A 26,005-nucleotide genomic window follows, 5' to 3' on the forward strand; every position below is an offset into this window, starting at 1 on the left:
GCAATCACTGTCAGCTTTTCCAAGTTAATGCAGGATTCAGTAGAGTCCAGAATGTCCATGAAGTTGAAATCAAGTGTTCTGTTTGTGTGCTATTGAATGGCATGGTGCAGTTATTAAACCACACCATCTTGTTTCTATTACAACCAGCAAATCTTCTCTTAGGCAATCACAGTTAAATCTCTCTCAGAAAAAAGCGAGTAGTGATACTCCCAGCTTTTGGCAGATGCTGTTTTGGGGATTTCCTTACCAAGAAATGGAGTCCCCAGTCCCAGGGATACTGTCTGCAGGGAAGGGATGGTGTGTACACACTTTTATCTCTCAGGGCCATGGCCATGGATTGTTTTGGAGATCTTCAGCTAAAACTGTGATAAAACATAAGAGCTCATCGTGTCTCTAGCTTTGCTGTGAGAATAGAGTGGGTGGAGAATGGAAATAAAGGCTGACCACTATTAAAAACAACCACTTGGTTTCTCGGAAAAGTTGTCACTTGTGATCTCCAGGAAGAAATCAGACAGAGATAAATGGTAAAGCCCTGAGAAGCTGTAGCTGCCCTGTCCCTGGAAGTGTTCAAGGCCAGGTTGGATGGGCTTTGAGCACTGTGGTCTTGTGGAAGGTGTTCCTGGCCACAGCAGGGCTATCTTAAAGGTGATCTTGAAGGTCCTTCCTAACCCAAACCATTCTGTGATTTTTCAGATAAAGCACTTGCATGGGAAATGTAACCATGGTGAACTCTCTGGGGTACTGGGAATGTGCTTTGGCAGAGGCAGGATCTTATTTCTATATACTTCCATGGTGCTACTATGGATCTAAGCAGTCCATCCTCCATGTGTGCATCTATTCTTCCAGCATCCTCTCTGTTCCTGCTTGCACTCCCAAAGCTTGAGGATGCCTTGGCAAAAAACCCCAACAAAACAACAAAACCCCCAATCTCTGCAGTGCTTTCCCTTTTGCTTGAGGTTTTTCTGGGCAGAGGGGAGAGGGAGAGGCTGAGGGGTAGCTCGGGTCCCTTCCCTGCTCAGGCTGTTTTGCATCAACTTCCTCCCGCATCCGGCACTGCAGCCTTTCCTGGAACGGGCTCAGCCTTATTATTTCCAGCAGGGTGTCCTCCCTCCCTCCCTCCCTGCTTTCCTTGGCCTGCAGCCCTGCTCTGGATGCCAGATCTTTGCAGAGGGAGCAGCTGTTGGAGCCCTCTAATCGTGTTTTGGCTCTGGTGGTTGTTTGCTGGATGCCTCCGTGATGCGGCCCGGCGAAAGCCAATTACTGGAGTGTTTTGGAGAGAGGGAAAGCACAGCATCAGCCTGGCAGGGAAGGGGGTCCTGAGAGCCCTGTTCAGTGAATCCACTTAAAAACAGAGCTGGCTGCTCCTGGGCTAGCCAAAGCAGATTGTGGACATCACTCAGGCAGCATCAGTGGCTCCTTTTGGCAGCAGCACCCGGCTGTTGCATTAGAAATTAAACTTTGAGCTTAGCCCAAATCCCAACACCTTGCTTGAAACTTCTTTCCCTTGTGCTCTGTATGCTGCTGTGTGAAGGAAGGGGAGATCTGTACCTGGGCAAATAGTACCACTCCCAGTGGACGTGTCAGCCTGATCCTCAAGCTGGGAGTTTTGCCCTCCCCTTTTGGGACAGGAAGGCTGGCAGTGCACCTTGGAAGCAGAAGGTTTGGTCTGTGCACTGGGTGAGCTGTCTGGATCTTGGGAGGTGGGTAAATAAGAGGGGGTGGAACAAAGATGAGTAGAAGGGGATGGAGGAGGTGCAGGATGGGTGGCAAAATTAAAAGGAGATTTGGAGTATCTGCTGTGTCTGATGATCCCCTGAGGAAAAAATTATGCTTGTCCAAGGTAGAAGAGACTCAAAGAGTTAATCTCTTCTAATCATCACTGTCCCAAGTTCACTTCTTGGGTACACAGTGCTTCTAGTGATGCCATGGGATTGCTACAGGCTTCCATTAGGGTCTGTCTTTAATACCTCTGGGCCTTACCTAGGGCTTGTTTTCTCTCTGCAGCAAAAGGGCCACTTGGCTCAGGTTCAGCCCACCAAACTATGACCTGCTGCTGGGGCATGTCACCAGCCAGGACAAATTTGGGCATCACTGCACCTGTGGGAAGCAAATGAAGCCTGGTGAGGGGCTTAAATCATGCACAGGTGTGGTGTTGAACTACATGAGCTGCATGCTCTGGTCCTTCAGCTCTCCCCAGGGAGCAAGGCTGAGCATGGAGATGGTTTTTCCCCTCTCTGTTCTGGGAGGCAGCTGGGCTGCTGTGTGCTGAGTGCATTCCTGTCCTCAGCAGTGTGCTGCAGCATTGCAGTAGCACCTCATGGCCATCCCTAAGATGCTGAGTGGCTGGGACATGAGATCCCAAAGGTGCCTGGAGGGCTCCAGGTAGGATCTCAGTGCTGAGCTGTGCCACAGGGCTGTGACAAGAAGCTGTGACAAACACAAGGGCTTCCAAGCCGGCTGCTGTCACAGTGACTGTGTGGCTCATGGTTATTGTTCAACCTGAGCTCTGTGAGCTCAAGCCTGGATGGTTGCAACCTCCAGAGAAACCCTCTTGGATTAAGTCTACACCCTCCCAATCTTCAGGGGAAGAGTTTTTCCCTCCATGCCTGTTTCTCAGTATTTTTATCTCTCTCCCGTATTTACTTGCAAGCGCTGAATTATCTCTGCAGGAACTAATTGTAAGGGGAGATTGTCACTGATTAAAGAGCATAAAGGTAGATTCTTGGTAAATGGTAATAGTGTTTTCTCTGGATGAGGGCAATGTTATTTGGAGGGGAAAGCCTGAGACAGTAGTTGTGGGGGAGAGAGGCCAGGTGATTTGGGAAATGTGGAAGCAGGAGATCTTAGGGCATGGCATTTTCAGCCCTACTATGGCATTGGGGAGAGATGCTCTCAGTCACAGCCCCTGAGGTTTTTTCCCAGACAGACAACAGAAATCTTGAAACCAAGAAAACAGGATTTGTCAATAGCCATTCCCTGCCTGGTATATATCTACTGTAACTTGTGTATAGGGGTTTTGTCCATTCACAGAATCATAGAATGGTTTGGGTTGGAAGGGATCCTAAAGCTCCTTTAGTTCCTTGGGCAGGGACACCTCCCACTATCCCAGGTCGCTCAGAGCCCCATCCAGCCTGGCCTTCAACACTTCCAGGAAAGGGCAGCCACAGCTTCTCTGGGCAACCTGATCCAGTGTCTCACCACCCTCACAGGGGAGAATTTCTTCCTAACAGCTAATCTAAATCTGCCCTGTTTCACCTTAAAGCCATTCTCCCCTGTCCTACCATGCAGGGTACATTATGCCCATTGTCTCTTGAGCTGGATGCTTTGTCTTTGGTGGAGGTGTTGCAGGATGGGAGAGCATCTCTTAGCTCCACTTACCTTTACATTATTAAGCACTTAGCTCTTTTCTCTTGCTGAGTGAGGATTATACAATCAATCCCCTTGGGGGTTTCCTGGAAGGGGAAAGGAGTCAATGAACTAATTCACTAAAAGCTGGACCAGCACTTCTCTGCCCACAAGTTTCTGCATTAAAAGGTCTTTTCCCCAGTGTGTAGTGCAGGCTGGGAAGCTGGCAAAAAGACCAGAGTGGAGATAATGGGGAAGACAGAGGTTAGATTCTTGCAGCTCTTTGCTCTCTGAAGCTCACCAAGAGTTTAGCAGGGAGGCACTTACACTGGCAGTGACCACTGGGTGCAAAAACTCTCTGGTGTCCCACTCTGGGGTGTTTCTTCCAGAGACCAAAATACCAACTTCTGTGCTCCAGGAGTGTGTTTGCTGAGCTTTTTGCAGAGTCTTAGCCTGTGTCTCTCAGTTTTGGTGTCACCCAAAGAATGCTTGGGGTTAGTGTTGCTGGGGCTCCTCTGTGCTGCTGGATTGACTGAGGGATTGTCTCCTCTGAACAGTCAGCAGACTCTGTCTGGGGTCCATCATAAGGGTCAAAATCCTTCAAGGCCTTTGCATTTCTCAGCTTAAGAATTTATGAGCCACTTGCCTGTTAATTTATCTGCTGTTTGCAGTAAAACTGGAGCTGATTGCCAGTCTGGCTGTTCCTTGCCAGGAAAGGATTTGGTCATCATTTAATACAATCTCTGAATTGACCTTGTTTTTGAATTTTTAAGCCATTCATAGGCTGCCCCATCCCTCAAGGATGAACAAGAGATTCATTGTTATTATTTGTACTTATGTTAAAAGGTCTCTACTCCCATTAGTTGTGATGCTGACCCTGGCTGCATTCCAGCAGGACATGCCAGATCTCCCAGGGCCACAGCCTCATGGTGCCAGGCAAGCACACTCTCTCCCCAAGTCCCAGTGAGGACTGGACTTGATAAGCTGCTTGGCACTATTGCAGCCTTTGATAAGAAATTTCCAGCCAGTCTGCCTTGTCCTCAGCATCAGAAGGACATGGCCTTAAAAGCAAAAGTGACAGTAAAATCCCTGAATTAGATTCATTGCATGCTGCTAAGTGCAGCTGCGTGTTGGTGACAAGAAATGGTTGTATTGGTAATGAGGAGGAGCAGAACAATAGCAGAGGGTGTCACAGTCAGAGCAGGTTTCCTTACCATGACCCCAGCTTTCCCATAACAGTCTCAGACATCTGGATCATTACAATTATTTCATCTTGGTGCAGTGACAGAAAAATGGCTCAAGCTGGTGCCTCTGAGGAAGGACTCCAAACAGGGGAACACCTGCAGCTGCTCACCAAGATACCTGCACTGGACATGTTCCTCACCACTCAAAGCCCTATCCAGCCTGTCCTGGGATATCCACAGCTTGTCTGGGAAACCTGTGCCAGTGCCTTGCCACCTCACAGGAAATAATTTCTTTCTATTATCTAACTTAAACCTGATTCATTCAGTTTGAAGCCATTCCTCCTTGTCCTGTTACTTCATATGCTTGTCAAAAGTTCCTGTTCAGCTCTCTTAGAGCTGCTTTAGGCACTGGAAGGAGCTCTAAGGTCTCCTTGGATCCTTCTTGTCTACAGACTGCACAACCCCAACTCTCTCAGCCTGTCTCATAGCAGGGCTGTTTCAGAGCATCTTTGTGGTCTTCTCTGGACTTGCTCCAGCAAGGTCCATGCCCTCCTTATGGTGGGGATCCCAGGGCTGGATGCTTGCTCTGAATCAGCCAAGGCTTTTAATCTGGGTGCAGCTTGGCAGTTTCTGCACTGCCTGTGGGCTCCAATCTTTGAGGCCTCAGAGAGGATGGGATTTTGGGGTGATATGCCTGTGTTAAGGGCAGGCCCTCCTGCTGGAGCAAGTGTCTTTCACTGAAGCCCTTGAAAAGACTTGGTCAGGCATGGTGCTGCCTCTTGCAGAAGGAAGATAAAATGTGAAGAGTCTGTGAGAGTGTGTGAATTTGTGAGTGAGTGTGTATGAGTGAAAATATAAAACAATGCTTCTTTGCTTTTTCTGTGTCTTTGGGAAGAAGCCACTGCTCAGTGATGCATTCTTCCCAGTCCCCAACCAAGAAGGAAAAGGATGAAGAAACCATCTGAACAGAGAGTGGTCATGGATGTTAAATTTTGACTGTGGTCTGATGCAAATGCCACTGACATAAGAATTAATGTCCCTTCTCCCAGTTAGCAGAAGCCCATGACTCCACATCCCTAGAGGGTGGCTTTCTCATAAAACAGGATTCTGTTTGCAAAGCTACACCCAGAGTATGAATAACCAGAATAGGCGTGGGCTAAAAGTAGTTTCTTTAAATGGCTTAAACTCATGATAACCTCATTTTTCATCATCATTGCATAGTCAGGGATTAATTTAGATTGTGGTGAGGTCAAGTCCTGGTTTTGAATGGAGGTGCTATGAATGGGACACAATCACAAACCAAAGGGTATTTCCTTGCCCTGGGACAAGGAAATGGAGAGAGTATGGCTCAAGGGGGTGTGGGAGGTGTCCCCACAGGAAAGCAGTTTGGAGATTTTGATCTGAGATATGCACAATGGAGTGTGGAGGTAGTTTGTGTTTGGAGCTTCCAGTGCTTCTTTTTCCATCAATAACTTGACTCTTAGGTTAATTAAAAACAAACAAACAAAACCAACAAAAAAACCCTGCACAATTTAGATTTCTAAATCCTGTTTTAGTAGATTGGCTTTCAGTGGGACACAGGATTTGGGATTCAGACAGGGCAGCTGCTGAACTGTGTTGCTTGGAGGCAGAAGCAGTGCAGCTTGTGGCCACACCAGCTTGCTCCAGGATTTCATATTAGCTCTGTGATGAATGGCTGGATTTGGACCATTCCTCCTGAAATACTGTAGTTTTTCACAGCAGGACTTACTTGGATGGGCTTCTCCCTTTCCACCAGCATGGCCCCAGCTCTGCATCCTCCAAGGTGGGAAATGATGGCTCAAAAGTGGTGCAAGATGTGGAGCATCCTCAGGGCTCCTGCCTGTGGTTCGTGGCTCCTCACTTGTACCTGCATGAGCTCCAGGTCTGGGGCTTGATGCTTACAGCTTCAAGCCAAAGCAGTTCCTCTGCTTGAGATGAAGCAGCTGAGAGCATGGTGAGAGGACATGTCCTCCCATGTGAAAGGACAGCATTTGGAGTGTAGGTGTATTTTGAACTCACAGTGCTGCCAAACCAGGGTTGGTTCACTCTGCAAGTCCTTCCCAAGGGAAGCTGGTCAAAGGAGATCTGTAGGAGAGCTCAGGACTGGGATATGATGGAGGATGGGGGAGCTGGGGAGAAGGTGGCCAGCAGCACTGTGCTGAGTCAGACAGGTGTATCTGTCAGAGGGTGTTGAACAACCTTGGGAGCTTGTTTTTTCCTCTTCCTCCCCCTCTCTGGTGTAGCTCCCTAGAGCCCATGCCTACATGGACCAGGATTTAGGGAAGGAGATCCAGGTCAGGCCATCTCTGAGAGCTGCATTTGCCCAGTGCCCTCTCCACATCTCATGTCTGTGGTTGTGTGCAGCTGTAGGGGTCTGGCTGTCTCGGGTGATGCAGCAGGAAAGGGAGCCAGGTGACATCATTTCTCTGAAGGAAGGATGGTTCCCCTGGTATCTGGGCTGTGCTGGGACTGGAAACCCAGAGGGACCACTCCTGCCTCTTGATGGGGTGACCTGTGGCACATCACCTCACTGCTCTGAGCGTCCCATCCCCCAGTGTGTCAGTGAGCCATGTGAAGATTTTCCTGCCTTGGCAGTGACTTCTGCAGACCTCAGGGCTTTTGGTATCCAGGGAGGATTTTTTTTTTTCTTTGTGGTTTTGCCACCAGATAAAAGCACTTGCTGTGGGAGAGATTGCCTGGGGAGGGCTGTGTCTGGATGTGTGGTGATGCCAAAAGCCAGGCTGTGCCAGTTTCTGCATCAGTCTTGGCTGGGTAGAGACTGAAGAAATCCTGGTTGCAGTAATGGTGACACTTCCCAAGAGTGCCTCCCTGGAAAGAGCATGTGGGAGGAATGACAGGTCAGGGGTCTCTGTACTTGAGCCGTTCTCCTTCCAATCCTTCTCCATCTGCTGCTGGGGAAGTGCAGTACTGTCACAGCCTCCTGTGTCTCTCCACTCTCATTGCTTTATCCTTTTTTAGGTGCCTTTGTACTTTGGATACCCAGAAGATAAAACTGTCAAGGTCCTGCAAATTGACCTTTAGATCTTGTTTGCCTCTGTCTCTGCTCTTCCTGGTGCCAGAACAAACACTGCCCCCACTCCTCCTGGTGCCAGAACAAATGCCATTGTGTGGTGCTGTGGTACACAGACTGAGTCAAGGTTTGGAAGGTTTTGGATGCCTCCCTTCACAAGCAAGTCCTGTTTGCTGTGGGTGGAGTGTCCAGTGCCCTCTGCATGGTGTGAGAGCTGATAGCAATACATATGTGTACACTGAGATACTGTGAGTGGATTAGCATTAGGGATGCCTGACTGAGGCAATACAAACCCCCACAAACAGTTCTGTAGGGTGCAGATACTCCCAACCAAGCCTGCTCTTCCATGTCTGTGAAGCTGATCTGTCAAGTGTATACTTTTTAGTAGAGCCTGTAGTGACAAGACAAGGGATAATGGTTTTAAACTGAAAAATGATAGATTAAAAGTAGATACAGCAGCACAACTTTTTATAGTGAAAGTGGTGAGGCACTGGCACAGGCTGCCAAGGAAGCTGTGGCTGCTGCACCTCTGGAAGTGTTCAAGGCCAGGTTGGATGGGTTTGAGCAGCCTGGTCTAGTGGAAGGTGTCCCTGCCCATGGCAAGGGGTGGAGAGGAATGATCTTTAAGGTCCCTTCCAACCCAAACCACTCCATGGTTCCATGATCCCATATTAATCCATCTGAAAGCATAGACCCTTGGTAATCTAAACTCACCCCATTTCCCTTTCCTCTGTCACCTTTGTGGAAATTTTATTAATTCCCCTTTTTGCAAAATCACATCCCAGTGGCAGGAGCCTGCAGCAGGGCAGCACAGGGACCTTTGTGTCTGCTGTGTCACTGTTGCTCACCATGCTTGGGTGCCTCTTGCTCCCTTGTCTGTGTGAGTGACATTTAAGACAGGATCCTTTCAGTTCCCAGTTGCCCAGAAGGGAGGGAGGGAGTGCAGCCATGCTAATAGATTATTTTGCTGATTCTGCAAGTCTGAGTGAAGGCATTGTTCTGAAACAGCCAGGCTCTGCAGTGAAATTAGACTGGTCTGTTCCTTACAAAATCTTGTTAGCAAAAAATGGTCCTGGCATGCAGCAGATGTTGTATCTCCTGTGGTTATTCCTCCTCCTGCTGTAGATTTTTCCCTCCCCACATCTGGTTTGACATGATCCAGATCCCCAGTGAATGTGAATCTCAGAAACCTTCACTGGGAAATATTCATGGTAAAACAGTCACCAATTATAAGGCAAATTAGAAAGTGATTTTCTCCTTACAACCCTGCGTGGAATTGGACTGGCTGGAGAAGGTGAGGAGGATACTTTCTGCTTTAAATGCATTATGCATTTTGGGAAAGTGTCCCAAAAGGGAGAGAGGAGAGGAAGCAAAAAGTACAAGATAATTGCTCTGATTGGTTGTTTTTTGCTTGTGTTTGGGTTTTTTGTTGTTTGTTTTTGTTTTTTTCTTAATGAACTTCAAAAACCCAAAGGTAGAGGGAGCAAATTGTTCCAATCTGGGCTGTCATAAGCCAGACCTGTGCAGTCAGCCCCTCAATGACCTGCTCTGGCTCTGATCTCCACCTTTGTCCCACATCCATTGAAGGAGGGAGGATATGAATCACCAGAACTTTGAATCACTTCTTTGGCCCTCTCGGTGTTATCAGTCTGAATCTTTCCATGGAACCATCCTCACAGGCTTTCTCTAAACTGTGGTTTGTTGCCTGGAGCTCAGCAGGCATTTCAGCTGACAGTTTTAGGGAGGGCAGATCATCTCTGATGGTGCTTAGGATCCTTGGAATAACCACCTCCAGAAGTGTTCAAAGAACATGTGGGTGTGGCACTTGAGAACATGATGTATTGGTTGGCATGGTTGGACTGGGTGATCTTAAGGGCTTTTCCAGCCTCAGTGATTCTTGGGATCCTCCAGACAGGTTCTCCTTGGGGGTAAAGAGACATGGATGACTCCCTTGGCCAAGGTGGAGTTAAGAACCACCCATTAAAGTCATAGATTCCCTGTAGCCATAGCTTTTGGCTTTCCCCCCTGTTCCTTCCTGTTCTCCATCTGTGTCCAGACTAGGAGCAACCAGGACCCAGGATCTGGCTGTGATAAATGAAGGACAGGATGGATTTCCTGTCTGCTGAAGCCTCAGGTGGCAAGAGGCAGTCTGAGCTGGTTCTGTGGTGGCTGAACCTGAACCCAGAAGCCCCAGGGTGTGTGTGGGTGTAGATGTTGGTGTGCTGCCCTCCTCTCTCAGGGTCGTGGTGCTGGGAGGGTGACCTGGTGTTTGCTGCCTGCAGAAATGTTATTGTTCACCTGGATTCTCTCTGTTGCATGGCAGGGAGGGGAGGAAACCAAGGTCATGACCTTCTCTGATCAGGGAATCTCTGCTTCTCTCCTCCCTTTGCACATGCAAATCCCAGGCCCTGTAATTCCATCTGGCTGCAGAACAAACTCCTTATCACTTCCAGCACTTTTCACAGGAAAAGGAACACTAAATGTTCCAAAGCTTTTTTTGGCTTTTGACCTAGTTCCCACTGGTGTCTTGTTCATCAGCCACCTCTGCATGTGCATGCTGCTCCATGGCACTGCATCCCACACCAGGGCCCCACTGTGCTCCATGCCATCCTGGGGCATTGCAGCCTGGCTGAAGCAGTGCCTTGGTGCTTGGCTCCCACTCTGTACAGCCAGAGAATACAGGGAATGTCATCCCAGTGGAGTGAGGCCACATAGTCTAGACCAGGTACAAAATGTATGAGTGAAAATTCATCAGCTTCAATGGGGCCTGAAGAATCCAAGTAATTTAATATTGGTAAGCTCCAGCCTAAGGAATATGGCAAACCTTCCCAGGGGGTTTTGCTGGGGAGGCTGAACCATGGATGAGACTCATCCTGATAGAATCAGTTCCACAGCATTAGAACAAGGAGGCAATCCTGCCTTCCCCTTTACAGGGATTGAATATTAATAAAAATTTCTTCAGTGCAAGGGTGGTCAAGTGCTGGAACAGACTGCCCAGGGAAGCAGTGGAATCACCATTCTTAGAAATGTTCAAGAAAGGTACAGATGTGGTGCTGAGAGACATGGTTTAGTGGTGGACTTGGCAGTGCTGGGTTAATGGCTGGATTCCATATCTTAGAGGTCTTCTTAATGATTCTGTGATTCTTCACTCTGGAAAAGAGAAGGCTCAAGGGAATCTTAACAATGTCCATAAATACTGGATAGCCAGGAGTGAAGGAGACAGAGCCAGACTTTCCAGTGGTGCCCAGTGACAGCACAAGAGACTGTGTGCAAACTGAAAATCAGGAAATTACACTTTGTACTGTGAGGGTGGTCCAAAAACTGGCACAGGCTTCCCAGAGAGGTTGCAAGTCTTCATTCCTGGAGATATTCAAAACCTGATGGAACACAGTCCTGAGCAACCTGCTGTAGCTGGCCCTGCTTTGATTAGAGGGTGTTAACTGGATGATATCCAGAAATTCCTTATAACCACGTTGATTTGGTGATTCTGTGCTTAGGGTCACTGGGAGTCCACTGGGACTAGACTCAGTCCCTGGGCTTGAGTCCTCAGGCAGCTTCTCAGTATTGAAAAGGGCTTATAAGAAAAATGGGGACACTTTTTAGCAGGGCCTGTTGTGATAGGACAAGGGGTAGTGGTTTTAAACTGAAGGAGAGTTGATTTTAGACTACCTCTAAGGAAGAAGTTTTTTATAGTGAGCATGGTCAGACACTGGCACAGCTTGCCCAGAGAGGTGATCAATGTCTCAGCCCCAGGAAACATTCAAGGTCAGGTTGGACTGGGCCCTGAGCAATCTGATCCAGTTGATGATGTCCCCACTTATTGCAGGGGCTTGGAATAGATGACCTTTAAAAGATCCCTTCCAACCCAAACCATTTTGTGGCTCTGTGTTTCTTATGATTTCATGTTCTCATTCTCACCCGTGTGTGTAATATCAATCAGGTCCTTTATTGCAAACCCCTCAAGGGCAGGAGGGGCAGCTGTGCACAGATGGGATAAAGAAGGTGCCTCTGGTCCCCAGAGCAGGATCACAAGGAGCTGCTCTCACAGACCCCCCACCACAGGCACATCCCACTGCTGGTGCTTCCCCTGAGCAGGAGCTGCTCCTCTGGCATCCCTGTCTGTGCTCAGCGATGCTGAGGCTCAGGAGCTTTGCTGTGTCAGTTTGCCTCCCCCTAGTGCTCATCCCAACATCTGCAGAGCCAGCACTAGGGCACTCCTCCTTTCCCTGGGTCTGGTGCTGGCTGGTTTGTGTCACGTTAATTTTGAGGCATTTGGTGCTGGCTGGGCTGGGTGGGAATAGCAGGAGGTGCTTGTGGTTCCTTTTCCTCCCTGTGATGGGGCCCTAGGTGACCTAACCTAGTGGGTGGGGTTTCTGCTAGAGTGCAGGGTTTGGAACTAGATTATTAACTTTAGAGTCCCTTCCAAGCCAAACCCTTCCATGAATCTATGGGTAGAGGTAACACAACTCCTCATGTGCAAAGTCAGGAGGAGGTAATTATTCTGGGTACAACCAGCCTGAAAAACTGGGAGGTGTGGGGGGAGGAGAATAATCTGCTCTTCGTTTTTCCTCTTCAAATTAAATGTAATAACAAAGGGGGAGAGGTTCTTTCTGTTTTTTGTCTGCCTCATCTGCTCCCAGCCTCCAGCTGGATGTGAACTTACAAACCGGACTGAGCAGGAGAAAATACATTTTTACAAAAGCAGTGTGTCACCTGAACCTTGCCCAACACCCTCTGTTATTTAAGTGCTTTCTTGGCCAGGCTGTAAGTGGGAGTGGGAAGCAGGGAGGGCAGCCTGCCAGGAGCCAGGCAGAGAAAAGCTGATGGTCTTGGTGCATGGTTGGAGGGATGAGCTTACCTCCCAGCTGCCTCCTACCCAAGTTTCTCCATTTGTGGTGTCTATGCACAATCCACCATCCTGGTTTTGGTGGTAGAATGAGTATTTCATCCTTCTGGCCCAGCTACAAAGCTTTTGGTTCACCAATTTTTTATAATTTTTTATCTGCTGTGCTAGAATCTGGAAGAGCAGATCCCTCACCCTTTGTAAAACAGTCACAGAGCAGAGGCATCTGAAAGAGGAGACTTAGGGGGGCTGTAATGGTGTGAAAGTATACTATTATCAACAGGGACAATTACAGCAAAGCTGCACTGGTCTGGGACAGAATGGGGAGTGGTTCTTGTGATGCTGCCCATGTCCTGGTGAGAGCAGAAGGCAGGACAGGGTCCTTGTGCCACCAGCCTGGTGAGCAAGGCCAGCAGAAAGCCACTGGTCAGGTTTTCATGGAGCCTGAGGAGCAGAGGAAGTGACTTCCCTTTGCCAAGAAGCCCTGCTCCTCATTTCCCTGTCTGCTGACTGTGTCTGTTTTCCTCCTGTCCCACAGGAAATCTGCAGTGATCCACGTCTCTTTGTGGATGGGATCAGTTCCCATGACTTGCACCAGGGCCAGGTTGGGAACTGCTGGTTCGTGGCTGCCTGCTCCTCCCTGGCATCCCGGGAGTCTCTGTGGCAGAAGGTAAGGGTTTCCCCATGCCAGGGAGAGCCTGTCAACACCCTGGCTGTGCCTTGTGTTTGTCCAGGTCAAAAACTGGTTCTCAGGGATGCCTCACATCATGAAAAGCTGGTAATGTGCAAAAATCTCCCTTAGAAGACTGACTTGCAAAGGGCATTAGTCATCATGACTGCAGTCACCACATTCCAGCCAAACCCTTGGCCAGTTTCTCCTTAACCAAGTGGATTAAATCCCATTCTGTTTTTCAGATCCTAAATTTGACCCTTCAAATTCCAAAATAATCTAAAAAATAGCAAGAACCAAATTCAGGGTGCTCAGCTGCAGCATTAGGTCCCATTTCCCTCGTTCCCTTGGTGCCCCTCTCTTTGGCTGTTCACTGTGTTCCCACCTTGGCAATGAGACACCTCATGCTGGGGCAGGTGGGTTGATTTCAGGGTTAGCATCTCTCCCAAGCCACACCTTGCCCAGAGCATCCATCCCTGGCATGTCCCATGGCTGGATGGCACTGTGTGGCAGTGTTCCTTCAAATGTGGGGTGCAGAGGGAATGTATTGTGGGCTCTGTGTGCTGTGGCTCTTCCAGTCTCTGCTTCCTGTGGGGAAGCTCAGGGATTTCTTGCAGCATCCCCATTTTCTGTTAAAATCAAGGTTTCTCTTTATATGGTTAGGATAGCTGCTGTTGCCTTCTAGATAAGCAATAAGGCTTCCTGCCACGGTGGCTGCTGTGGCTCTCATTACAAGGGTGATGCACAGGGTTGTTTAGCTTGTTCCTCACCATCAACATCCCCCAAGGGGGAGGGGGCAAGTTGTCATCCTTCCTCACCATTCACTTCCAGCTCTGCCCTGGGAAATTCCAGCCAAACAGAGGCTGGGTCCCTTTGGACACTTCATTATTTCATGAATGCCAGGCATTGCTTTTCCTCCCTTGGCAATTTTGCTGTGGGTGTTTGTGACTTCTCATTTTCCATTGCTTAACTCTCAGAGGCTTTTTTTCTTTGTACCTGCCCCCTCTTTTCTTTCAGAAAAGTTTGATTTATAGAATTATATAGGTTGGAAGGGACCCTAATGACCATCTAGTTCCAGCTCCCCTGCCATAAGCAGGGATCTCTTCCAATTCCAAGGTTGCTCAAAGCCCCATCCAACCTGACCTTGAACACTTCCAGGGATTGGGCATCCACAAATTCTCTGAGCAACTTTTGTCAGTGTCTCACTGTGCTTACAGTAAAGAATTTCTTATTTGCTGAAGATCTCAGAGACAGATAATGGGCCCCTTGGTCCTAAGTGTGGTTACAATTGGGATAACATTGCTGGACACCAAAATGTCTCTATTTGGGGTCTGGCAAGAGCTGAAAGATGCTGATGCAGGCTCTAGTATCTCTGAAATATAAGCCCAGGAATCTTGGCCCAAATCATCCATGGCCACTAGAAAATCTATTCCTGGTGTACACCAGGATGTAACAGGCTCTGCATGTCCCTTGCTCCATTTCACACAGTGAAACTGTCTCTCTCAAGTGTGGGGAATACCTTCAAGAAAATAAGGCAGGCCAGCAAATCCCTGTGTATCCCAGGAGGTTGTTTTATTCAAACATTTTCTTCCACCTTGCTTTCTCCATGTCCCTGCTTCCCATTGTGCCTGTGTGGTGTGAAGTGGGAATGGGGTACTGGAATTTGGTTGAGAGCTGTTTTCTAAATTCCTGAGTCTTGGATGACCCTATGTGTCTCTAGGTGTGATCTGGCTCTGTAACACCCTCTCTGTGACCCTTCAGATGTGTGTAGCATTTATGAAAAGAAATTGAGGCATTAAAATTGGGGGCAGAACCATGCCAGGATAGTGGTGCTGACTTGCTGCTGCAGGAGCAGTCTGGTGTCTGACTCCTGCCAGCTGTGCCATCCAGAAAAGGGCACAATGATCATGTTAGTTTGGTGTTCATTGACTTAGAGTCAATTTGTCCCTTGGGACCCTCATGTCCTTTTCTGAATGGCACAGACTGATGGAGGCTCCCAAAATGGTCAGGAGGAAAATGAGCATGTACATCCAGGAGGAGAGCAGGTAAGAGGGGAGCTTATTGCTGTGTGCAGCTGCTTAACCATAGAATCATAGAATGGTTTGGCATGGCAGGAATCTTTAAAGGTCATCTAGTTCCATCCCTCCTGCCACTGGACCTTGTTCCTCAGAGCCCCATCCAGCCTGGATAGGGGAGTATGGACAAGGTGGAGCCAGGCTGTTTCAGGGATGCAGTCAGAAGACAAGGGACAGCAGCACAAGCTGCAGCTTATCTTCACCATGAGCTCAGTCAGACACTGGAACAGGACCCAGAGAGGCTGTGGGACCTCTGTCCATGGAGATACTCAAAGATGGACTGGATGAAGCTCAGAGAAACGTGATTTAACCCTGAAGTAAGTCCTTCATTGGACCAGACCCTTCCAGAGTCTCATTCCAGCCTGAATTAGCCGTGAACGTACACTCAGAGAAAACCACTGCCACTCATCCCTGCCTAGGTGGCATCCCTGGCTTTGTTTTGGGATGATGAGCCATGGTTGTCAGGGAGGTTGCCAGGGAGGCTGACATCAGACAAGCCTTCCCTATAGATTATGGTGCACAGCAGCACCGACAGTTCTGAATGTGCAAATGAGCCGGGAGGGCGCTCAGGGGAAGCCCCAGAGGTGTCCTGCGTCACTGGCCCGGGTTGCCTAGCACTGCTGGGCCTGTGGAGAAGGGACACAGCTCCAGGGCCCTGTGTGACTGCCCTGCTGTGTCTGAGAGCCCACCGTGCAGAGGAGCGGCCGGGGGGATGGCAGCCGAGGCAGGGCTGCTGGAGCTGCCCTTCAGCTGCGACGAGCAGCTGACGCGGCGCATGCGGCTGCGCCTGCAGAGCCTGCAGCAGAGGAACGGGCGGCCCCAGGACGGCGAGAAGCTGCTGCAGCCCAACGAGCACATCTACAGGCTGGAGTTCATCCAGCAGCACCGGCTGCGCTTCCTGCGCTGGCACCTGCGCCTGGGCGCGCCCGGCAAGGTGACGGTGACCGGCACCTCCCAGCACTGGACCCCCGACCTCACCCACCTGATGCACCGGCAGCTGCTGGAGCCCGTGGGCATCTTCTGGAGGAGGCTGGGGGCCGAGGAGGTGGAGTGCAATGAGGCAGACGCCCAGGAGTTTGGGGAGAGGATAGCAGAGTTAGCCCGCATCCGCAAGGTGATGTATTTTCTCCTCACTTTCACTGGCGGCCTCGAACCAGCTCAGCTGAAAGGATCCATTGTTTTTAGAGTCTGATCCCCTCTTGCTCAGCTTTTCTTGCCCCAGCTGTGCTTCTTTCAGTTCAGTTCTTTGTTCCATTTTTACATCTGGGTTTTTTTCTTTTTTTTTTTTTTTCTTTTTTTCTTTTGAATGAGAGACAGCACTGTGGTAAAGCATAGAACAGCTCAGTGCTTCTGGAGCCCCTCTCAGCCCTGTGAAATATTCCCCAAATGTGCTGCCCTCTCTCTAATGTTGGGGAGAAGGGGACCATGAGCTTGCTGCTGCATTTGCCTGGAGTATAAGACTGCATGCTTGTGAATTCATCAGGGATTCACACAGGGTCTTACTGGCTTGGAAATACGAGGCTGCCCTAAGTCCTCTCACTGTGGCAGCTGCACACCAAAACCTCCTGGAAAAATAACTGATTGCCATACCAGAAAACAGCAGGGACCCCTGGAGAGAGCCCTGCTGTCTAGTTCCCATCCTAGCCATTCAAAAGGGAGGGCTTGTTTGTGATGGAGCTCCTCTCCTGGCAAGGTGCTGAGTGCTTGCAGGCTCTGGTGACTTGTGCTGCTGCTGTGGCTGCTTGGAGTCTCTGAAGACCAGTCCCATGGAGAATCCACCTTGCTGTGAAGCTGAAGTACATACATTTGGACTCGCTGTATTCTGCAGACTGTAAACCCACTGGACTATTGGGGAGGTTGGACCAGCCCTTTCTGACCACAGCCACCATTTCTTGCTGGGGAAAGGGTGGAATTTGTTGGTCCAAGATGGGCTGGAGCAGGTGTGTGTGTGTGTGGGCAGAGCCAGCAGCTCAGATCAGCCTAGGCCAGCAATGAGTCCTCTGCAGCACAGTTAATTTGTGCTCTGTTCTGTCCTTAAAGCACCCATGAAAATATTTACTCTGAAGTGTCTATAGAGAGCCATGAGGCTGCACAGCACTTTGCAAGGCACAGAGCAGGAATCTGCTGATTCTGTCCCTGAAAAGCAGTGTCTCCTGCCCTCTAAAACACAGGGAAGGGTGTCTGGGTGACCATGGAGTGGAGGGGAGGGTATATTTTTAAGTACTGGAACAGGAGAATGTTTTGTGCCCAGTTTGCCCCATGACTGCAACTACCAAGTTTGGATGTTTCCTTTTCCTCCACCAAAAAGTGGAGAGTATTTCAATGAAGCTTCTTGAGACACACAGGTAGAAAAGTCCCTTGAAAGAGCTGAGTATTATTACAGTTGGTCCTGTGCTCAGATTGCACTCAAATGTGTGTGAGTACTCCTCAAGGTGTGGCTTGACATCGTCCCAAGATGAGTAAGGAGAGAGCAGTGATGGGAAAGCCAGGCCAAGGTGACTTTGTACCTGTGGACTTATGCAGGCCAGCCCCAAAAAGAGTCTGACCTCTTCTCCAAAATCTCCAGAGCCCTATGCCTTCCCCAGCCCAACAACAGTGTACAAAATGATATACACAAGTTATGCCAGGCAGAGAGGAGAAGGAAAGCAGAAGATCAGCTACTGGCTGGAGAGATGATGGGAGCTCTGAGTCTTGCCCAGAACCAAAGCCCAGAAACCACCAAATCCTTCAGCCATGCCATGGTCATTGCCAGAGAAGTTGATCTCTTTGTTTAGACTCCAAAAAATGCTGGACTCAGAGAAGAGAGAAAAGTGGATGCATCCCAGAGCAGAGTTCCTGACTACAAACTGCTTTAGACCAAGTAACAGGAGCCACTGGCAACATCCAAAGGGGTTTTTGCATGCTGAGTCTCACAATATGCCACTGCTACGTTGCTAGGGTAGAGTTCTTGCTGCAGATTTCTCACTGGGTATTGGTGTACTACAGCAAATAAAAGCCTAGACAATGGATTCCCCTTGAGGACTGGGGCTGTTTGTGTCTTCTTCATGCTGCCTTTGGAAGCTGCCCTAATCCTGCATGCAATAAAGCACCAAATTTCAACTCAATATTGGTGTTCTTGAGCCCCTTCTAACTTCCCGTAAAATGTAAGATGAAAATTTAGTTTCTTCTCTGGTGGTGTAAAAGGCTTCATGGAGTATTTGAACAGGTTTTTCGTGGTCAAGAGTGGGTAGAAGGTGGGCATTGAAGGAGAAATGATTCTCAGGTGGATCCTTGTTTCCTTCAGAGCTGGGGAGGGAGGTGAGGGGACCAGTGTGATCTCTCTCTGCTGCGGGAAGACAATCCTCTTTTTACTAGTCACTGAAACTATCGCTACACAGTTTCAGCATCCCATGAAGACTTTCAGATACACCACCCTGTCCCATCTCCCAGGGGAGTTTCATCCCTGTTTGTGCCAGAGTTCAGCAGATTGGTGCAGCTGGGTGCCCTCTCTCCTTTTCCTGAACTGGCAAGTTCCCAGCAGAGGGCTTGGAGAACTTGGCATGTACCAATTTCTCCTAATCAGGGACATTTTTCCAGGGTCACAGGTGCCTTTTCTCTTAATTAGCCACTTTTAAGAAAATTGAAAAAAGCCCTAAATCAGCTTAGGGAGACAAACCTGTCATTTCTGAGCTCCCAATTTACCTGTCCCTGAATCCTTTCACAGTAAATTTGTCACACTAAATGGTGTTGCAGTTCCGGATTTTATGAGCCCCTAAGGAAAAAGCAGCACAGTTGGGTGAAGGAGAAGAATATGGTTTCCACTGCCCCAGTGTCATGCTGAGTCCAGGACTTGTTGGGATCCTGGCATGGGTGGTCCATGGCATACTCTCCAGCAGGGAACACCTGTGGAGATAATTTCCCTCTCATTTCCTTGTGGGTCAGTCAGACCAGTCCTTGCTGCTGGACCCTGCTCTGGATGAAAGCTGACCATTTTTGCTGCCTTCAGTGGTGGAGGGTGCTCCCAGAGCTGTCCCCAGGTGAAGAAATGGAGGAGGATGGTGGGCACCTGTGTGTCCTGCCACCAGTGATAGCAGGAGCTCAGACCCAGCCAGCTGGAGGCTGTCACTACCAGCTCTGGCTGACAAGCTGCCTCTCATCAATGCTGGGATCACTTCTAAGCCCACATTAATAGCGAGTTGATTATCACAATGGTCCTCTATGACAATTCATTAGGATGAGCTCCAGTCAGGAGGGAATCAATGGGCACTGGCTGACCTTTCCTGGTAGTCTCCAGAGAGGACTCTGGGACATAGTTGTTAGCACTGCTATAAAGCACCAAACCCTCCAAATGTGGCTCTTTTTTCATAGCTTTGTCTGCTCTGCTTCTATTGATCCAGACAACTCAAGTGCCTGTGAGCTTGCAGGGCTGATAGCATCATTAATATTTCAGAGTAGGAGCTATAAGAGCCCTGGGCTGGATCATTGCTGGTAGCTAAGGAGTCAGGAGACTCTTACTCTCTCTTCTTTGTGACAGCAGATAAAAAAAAACAAACCAAAAAACCAAACCAAACCAAAAAACAAAACAAGCAAAAACAAAACAAAAAAAAAAAACCCCACAAAAAAAAAAAAAAAACAAAAAAAAAAAAAAACAAACACAAAAACAAACAAAAAAAAAAACCAAAACAAACGAAACCAAAGAAAATGTAGCTCTGTCAGCTGGATAAAGGTCCAAAGCACAGTAAAGGTGGTTTCACCATGTCCTGTGACTTCCTGAAGAGGGTCTTTCCATGCAATGTAGTTGTGTCCCCTCCTATCCCACCCCAACATGCTGCGCTGTCCACAGGAAAGTGATTATTTGGTGTATTGGAACACAATGCATGCTTGCATGGGCACCTTAGGGTTTTTTGTCACTGAGCTCATGATCCTTTGGGAGCAGGTGAGTGCAGTAGCAGAGGTGTGGACAGTCAATCACATTTCTACTGCTGGGTAAGTCAGTACTTGTCAGCCATCAACTACAGTAACTACATGTGGTCTCACAGCCTGCCCTGGCCATGCAGTAAAACCTCATTGCCTCCACCTTCAGCAAAACCTGAACTGCAGTGGGAGTAGTTCCTTGCTGTGCCTCTGTGTCCTAGTTCTAAACAAGATGCAAATGCCCCTACATGTAGCACCTGTGCCTGGCTGTGCTCATTTCTGTCCTGTTGGATGAATTTTCCATCAAAAGCAGAGCTGGTGGTGCCTGCAGCCTTGACAGGCTGAGGACTTTGGTACTTACCCTTTGCTTGTACCTGTCCTGCTGGCAGTGACATCAAACCTGTGCCTGCTCAGACCCCTCAGCTGCTCTAGGGTTTGTTTTCTTTTCTGTCTTTCATCAAATCACCTCCCTGTGCCTGGGCGAGCGTGGTAGTTCTTGACAGGGAAGAATGGACACCTCGAGGGAATGGGGATCCTGCTTTTACTTAACAGAGTAGGTTCACGCAGAGTATCTGCTGCCTGTTTGTTGGCACCAGGTAGGTGAATGCCACACTTCTCTTGGGCCAGTCAAGTCACACCAGAATCAACTGGGAGAATCAAAAGTGTCCTTTGTTAGTGGTACCCTACTGACACTAAAAAAAGCCCCAAAAAATAACCATCCCTGGTTAGACAAAAAACTTATCTGCTCCAATAGCCTGTCTACAGAAGTAGATGGCAGCAGATGTCCAGGGTAGGGTTATAGTAAAGAGGACAAAGTCTCTAACTCCAGCTTCCAAAGGACAGTGAAGTCTAAGCTATTGCAGTACATGTTAATCTAGTCTGCATTGGCAGAACCAGCTCCAAAATCTGGCCCCAGCAGACTGTAAGCAAGTCCACCCTCCTCATATCCTTCCTAGTCTTTGATATCATCTGCATTAGTTCCAGGATGAGAGTCAGTCCCAGGAAATAAAGGAATAATTTGGGTATATGTACCTCTTCTTTTGCAGGTCATCCCAGACTGGAAGGAGCAGGAGTGGAACCCTGAGAAACCCGAGAGCTACGTGGGGATCTTCCACTTCCAGTTCTGGCGTTTCGGTCAGTGGCTGGATGTGGTGATCGATGACCGCCTGCCCACACTCCACAACCAGCTCATCTACTGCCACTCCAACTCCAAGAACGAGTTCTGGTGTGCCTTGGTGGAGAAGGCTTATGCCAAGTAGGTACCCCAGCAGTTGTAGGATAAAGTGGGACTTGGGCACTCTGCTTCTCCTCTCTGTTCATTCACCAGCTCGTTTGCAGTGTATACATATTTCCTGCAGAGTGGTACATGACTCAAACAGACAAACACTAAGGGAAAAAAACCTTCTCTAGCCCTTATTTGCCCTCAAAGCCTTCAATGTTTCTTTAAGTAACACCTACTCTAGAGATTTCAAGTTCCTTTTGCTTTGGTCCTATGACAGCAAGAGTGCAGCAAGGAATGTGGGTCCTAGTTTGCTGTCCTTTCCCACTTGAAGTTCAGCTGCAGATCTCCATTCATTCTTGAGGGTGCCCCAAGAATCATCCCCACCCCTTTAAAATGCCAGGCCAGTGTTGTGCCATCCCTGTCACGCTCTTTCAGGTTGTCAGGCTGTTACGAGGCCCTGGATGGAGGCAACACAGCTGATGCCCTGGTGGATTTCACTGGCGGGGTCTCTGAACCCATTGACCTGACTGAAGGGGACTACATTGCTGATGAAGCCAAGCGAAACCTCCTCTTTGAGCGCGTGCTGAAGGTGCACAACAGGGGAGGCCTCATCAGCTGCTCCATCAAGGTGAGCAGCGTTGCCAGGATGGTCACAGTCCCACAGGAATAGGTGTTTTAGGATGCAGTTGTCTCACACAGTCATAAACTTAAACCCCAGACCGAGCCAGAGCTGGGCCAGGGCCCCGGCCGGGACTCCCACTCCTCCGGAGGCTGGAAGCCAAAAGACCCCCCCAGCACTTGATCCACTGTGATTTGTGAAAGCGAAATAACTTTTCATTGGTTTCCCAAGCTGTCCATCACCAAATCAGCTCTCTGATTGGTTCCAGCAGCTCACAGGGGAAGCTCCCGGAGATGGGACAGCCCCCTCTATTCCCGGACCACGTGGAGCTTTCCCTGAGGGGAGGCCAACCCTCCGCCCAAGCACGTGGAACCAACACAGGAGTGAATCCTGAATGTCAGTCCTCTTGCTATGTCCAAGAGCCCAGATTTATCCCAGCACCTTTTAACTGCTAGGAGGGGATCCACTCCAGAGAAAAGCGTTTTGGTGCCTGCATCTGGGCTTCTTTACAAATGCAGGTTGCCAGACCTCCCAGTATAACCATTATCGGTTGCCAGTATGGGTGCTCAGAGACCTCGTGAGGCAAATGAAGAAAAGGAGGGATGCAGCACATGAAATGGCATGTGATACACGCCAGCTGGCTCTCCCTGACTGCTGATGCTCTTCCTTTTGGCTTTATGAAACCTGCAGGGAGCTGTGGGTTGCTCTCCTCCCAGCCCCTCAGCGGTGGTGGGGGTTAGTGCGCCTGGTGTGACACGGCGTGTCCCTGCAGGCCACGTCGGCAGCTGACATGGAGGCCCGGCTGGCCTGCGGGCTGGTGAAGGGCCATGCCTACGCCGTGACAGACGTGCGCAAGGTGCGGCTGGGCCACGGCCTGCTGTCCTTCTTCAAGGCCGAGCGGCTGGACATGATCCGCATGCGCAACCCCTGGGGCGAGCGGGAGTGGAACGGCCCCTGGAGCGACACGTGAGTGGGGAGCACTGCTGGCTCTGGGAGATTCCGCCCTCGGAGCCTGGTGACTGGCACAGTTCCTCAGGGAATCTGCGGATGCCCCATCCCTGGAAGGGTTCAAGGCAAAGCTGGGTGGGGCTTTGAGCAACCCGATCTAGTGCAAGGTTCCCCTACTCATAGCAGGGGGGTTAGAATGAGATGACATTTAAGGTCATTGCCAACCAGAACTGTTCAGTGATTCTGTGGTTCTGTGTTTGTTCATACCAGTGAAGGATGTTCAGAGGTCACCATTGGGCTCCCAGTCTTATTCCAGCAGAATGAGCACTCAACAGAATCAGCCTCTGCACCACCGACTGCTGTGATTTGGCCAGAGTCAATTTTGTTACTTTTATGGTTAGAGCTGTGATTGTACTGGCCAAATAAAACCTTGCCAGGCTCAACTCCACTGGTCAGGAAGGAAGTTGAAGTTCCAAGCTGTGCTGCACTTCATCTGTGTTTCACAGATGACCTAACCAGAGTGGCATGAGGACTGGCTTTATACAGTCCTTGTGTGCCTTGAATACTTGTGTGTCCCTTACCTCTGAGCAATGATCCTGTTCTCTTCCCACAGCTCTGAGGAGTGGCAGAAAGTGAGTAAAAGTGAGAGAGAGAAGATGGGAATGACAGTGGAAGATGATGGAGAGTTCTGGTGAGTCCCTCCTGGGTTTGTCACCACAAGCCATGCCCACAGCATCCTCCCACCCCATGGAGCACGTACATCTTTTCCATACATACAGCTATCCAGAGAAAACAGGTTTCCAAGCCATAGGATCTCTAGTGGAGTTCCCTCCTTAAGCCCATGGGTGTTAGCTTTTGATGGCCATCACCCTGGAATTGCAGGTGCTCTGCATCACTCGGGGGCCTGACCATTTCACCAGACCATTTCACCAGGGTACTGAGAACCTGTCATAAATGTGCTGAACTTCACATCCTCACCAGGAATGTTAGAGTATAGTGTGCACCCTTATGTGGGAAAAGGGCCACTGTGCTGCTTCTCCCACTCCAAAACACAGAGATCTGTTGTTTAAACTGAAGAAATACTTACTGCAGGCATAGAGAAAGGCATCTCCATCTCTCCTGGAGATACTTGATGAGCAACTTTTGTTATTCATCAGCCATCAGAGACAAGCCACACTCTCTAACAGGTGATCCAGAAAATCCCTGCAGTGTACCTTTCCAGGGAATGAAGCAGCATAACCCAGTTGTGCCCTTTCCTGTATCAGGATGACCTTTGAAGATTTCTGCAAGTACTTCACGGACATCATCAAGTGCCGTCTGATCAACACCTCCTACCTGAGCATCCACAAGACCTGGGAGGAGGCAGTGCTGCATGGGGCATGGACCAGGAGCAGTGACCCCTTGAAAAACCGTTCTGGGGGCTGCATCAACCACAAGGACACTTTCCTGCAGAACCCCCAGGTGAGTAATGGGGCAGAGGGCCTTCTGGAGTGTGCTTCCAAGTGCTTAACTCACCTGTGGGGACCTAGAAGGCTGAAATGGCTACCAGACCTCCAGTAGATTATTTGTGCTTGTGGCAATTCTCTGGCACAGCATGACCAGCATCGAGGCCAACTCTATTAACATTATCCCTCTTATCAAGGAAACTGCATCCAAGTGCTTAGTGTAGAGCTTTCCCTTGTGCTTATCTTGGCACAAGGGAAAAACAAACTGTGTCACAGGGTAGCAGTGTTGGCTGGTTCCAGTCAAACAGGGCCAGGAGTCATTTCCAACAATCTGGACATCTGAATGACCAAATTCCAGCTTTTGTGCCCAAATTTAGACGCTGTTAAATTTACCAGGACAGATGTAGCCCATAGAGCCATTTCCATCTAGCCTGAAGCTCACCTCCTGGAATAAAATTTTCTGGAGAAAAGGAGGCTCAAGGGGACCTTATGGCTCTCTACAACTACCTGAAAGGAGATCATAAGCTGGGAGTTGGTCTCATCTCCCAGGTAACAAGTGGTGGGATAAGAGAAAACAGCCTCAAGTTGTGCCCAGGGGAGGTTTAGATTGAATATTAGGGAAAAATTCTTTACTGGAAGGGTGAAGACATTAGGAGAGGCTACCCACAGCAGTGGTACAATCACCATTTCTGGAAGCATTAAAAAGGCATGTGGATGTGGCACCTGGGGACATGGTTTAGCAGTGGACTTGACAGTGCTGGGCTAAGGGTTGGACTGGATGATCTTAGAGGTCTTTTTCAGCATAAATTATTCTACGGGTGTCTTGTCCTGCTCTGAACTGGGATTCTCACAATCACTAGGTCCTTTTGAGTCCTTCATCTAACTAGCAGTTGAAGGATGGTCTGATCTGTTGCAGGAGTTGTTATTAAGGATGTGGGAGAGTTGTTTCCAGCTTCTTGCTCTATTAACCTTTTGAAGCCAGCTGTCCCTGCATGGAGGTGGATTGGGTTAAGCTAATGTTAAATCTACCCCTACCCATGCCCAGGGATCCTGCATTAATAAATATCTCCCTTACCTTCCTCTCTTTTCTTCTAGTATGTGTTTGATGTGAAGAAGGCAGAGGATGAAGTGCTGATTTCCATCCAGCAGAAACCTAAAAGGACCAGTCGCAAAGAGGGCAAAGGAGAGAACTTGGCCATAGGCTTTGATATCCATAAGGTAGGCTGGGGCTCCTGCATGTTGACCTGAATGCCACTGTAAATTTGTTGGTTGTGGAGTGGTACATCAGTCCTGCATGACCATACTGTTCATTTAAGCATTATCTGGGTGCTTCTGGGGTGCCATCAGCACAGCCTGTCCTTCTCTAGAGAGGAAGAGGGATACCAAAGGAGACAGCATGGTCAACAGGTTGCCCAGGAAAGCTGGAGATGTTCAAGGCCAGGCTGCATGTGGCTTTGAGTAACCTGTTCTTGTGGGAGGTGTCCCTGCCCATGACAGGAAATTGAAACCAGATGATCTTGAAGGTCCCTTCCAACCAGAACCATTGTATGATTCTGTACAGTTCTTGCTAAAATTAATGATTAGTCTTTTCTCTCCAGATGTTGCAATCTGTTAGACTAATCCTTATACCTTGTTTTCTGGGTCCACAGTGTTAAGCTGGGATGCAAGAGATGAGTCCCTGAGTCAAGAGAGCTGGGAAAGCCACATCC

At 49.1% G+C, this 26,005-nt stretch overlaps 2 protein-coding genes across 2 annotated transcripts in view; both read left to right on the forward strand.

Annotated features, from left to right (window-relative positions):
• Nucleotides 1-26,005, forward strand: part of CAPN5 (calpain 5) — a 51,518-nt gene that overhangs the window by 16,862 nt on the left and 8,651 nt on the right. Inside the window, exons 3-9 of the mRNA XM_079320577.1 lie at nucleotides 12,963-13,094; nucleotides 21,109-21,317; nucleotides 21,720-21,912; nucleotides 22,676-22,869; nucleotides 23,465-23,542; nucleotides 24,117-24,312; nucleotides 25,392-25,514. Coding sequence (XP_079176703.1) covers nucleotides 12,963-13,094; nucleotides 21,109-21,317; nucleotides 21,720-21,912; nucleotides 22,676-22,869; nucleotides 23,465-23,542; nucleotides 24,117-24,312; nucleotides 25,392-25,514 — 1,125 coding nt within the window. The remainder of the gene's footprint in view (nucleotides 1-12,962; nucleotides 13,095-21,108; nucleotides 21,318-21,719; nucleotides 21,913-22,675; nucleotides 22,870-23,464; nucleotides 23,543-24,116; nucleotides 24,313-25,391; nucleotides 25,515-26,005) is intronic.
• Nucleotides 15,875-17,986, forward strand: OMP (olfactory marker protein). Its single transcript, XM_079320588.1, has one exon. It carries the CDS (start codon nucleotides 15,882-15,884, stop codon nucleotides 16,359-16,361), a length of 480 nt encoding a protein of 159 aa, XP_079176714.1. The 5' UTR covers nucleotides 15,875-15,881; the 3' UTR covers nucleotides 16,362-17,986.

This window comes from Erithacus rubecula (genome assembly GCF_903797595.1).
Source record: "Erithacus rubecula genome assembly, chromosome: 1".
NCBI classification, from domain to species: domain Eukaryota; kingdom Metazoa; phylum Chordata; class Aves; order Passeriformes; family Muscicapidae; genus Erithacus; species Erithacus rubecula.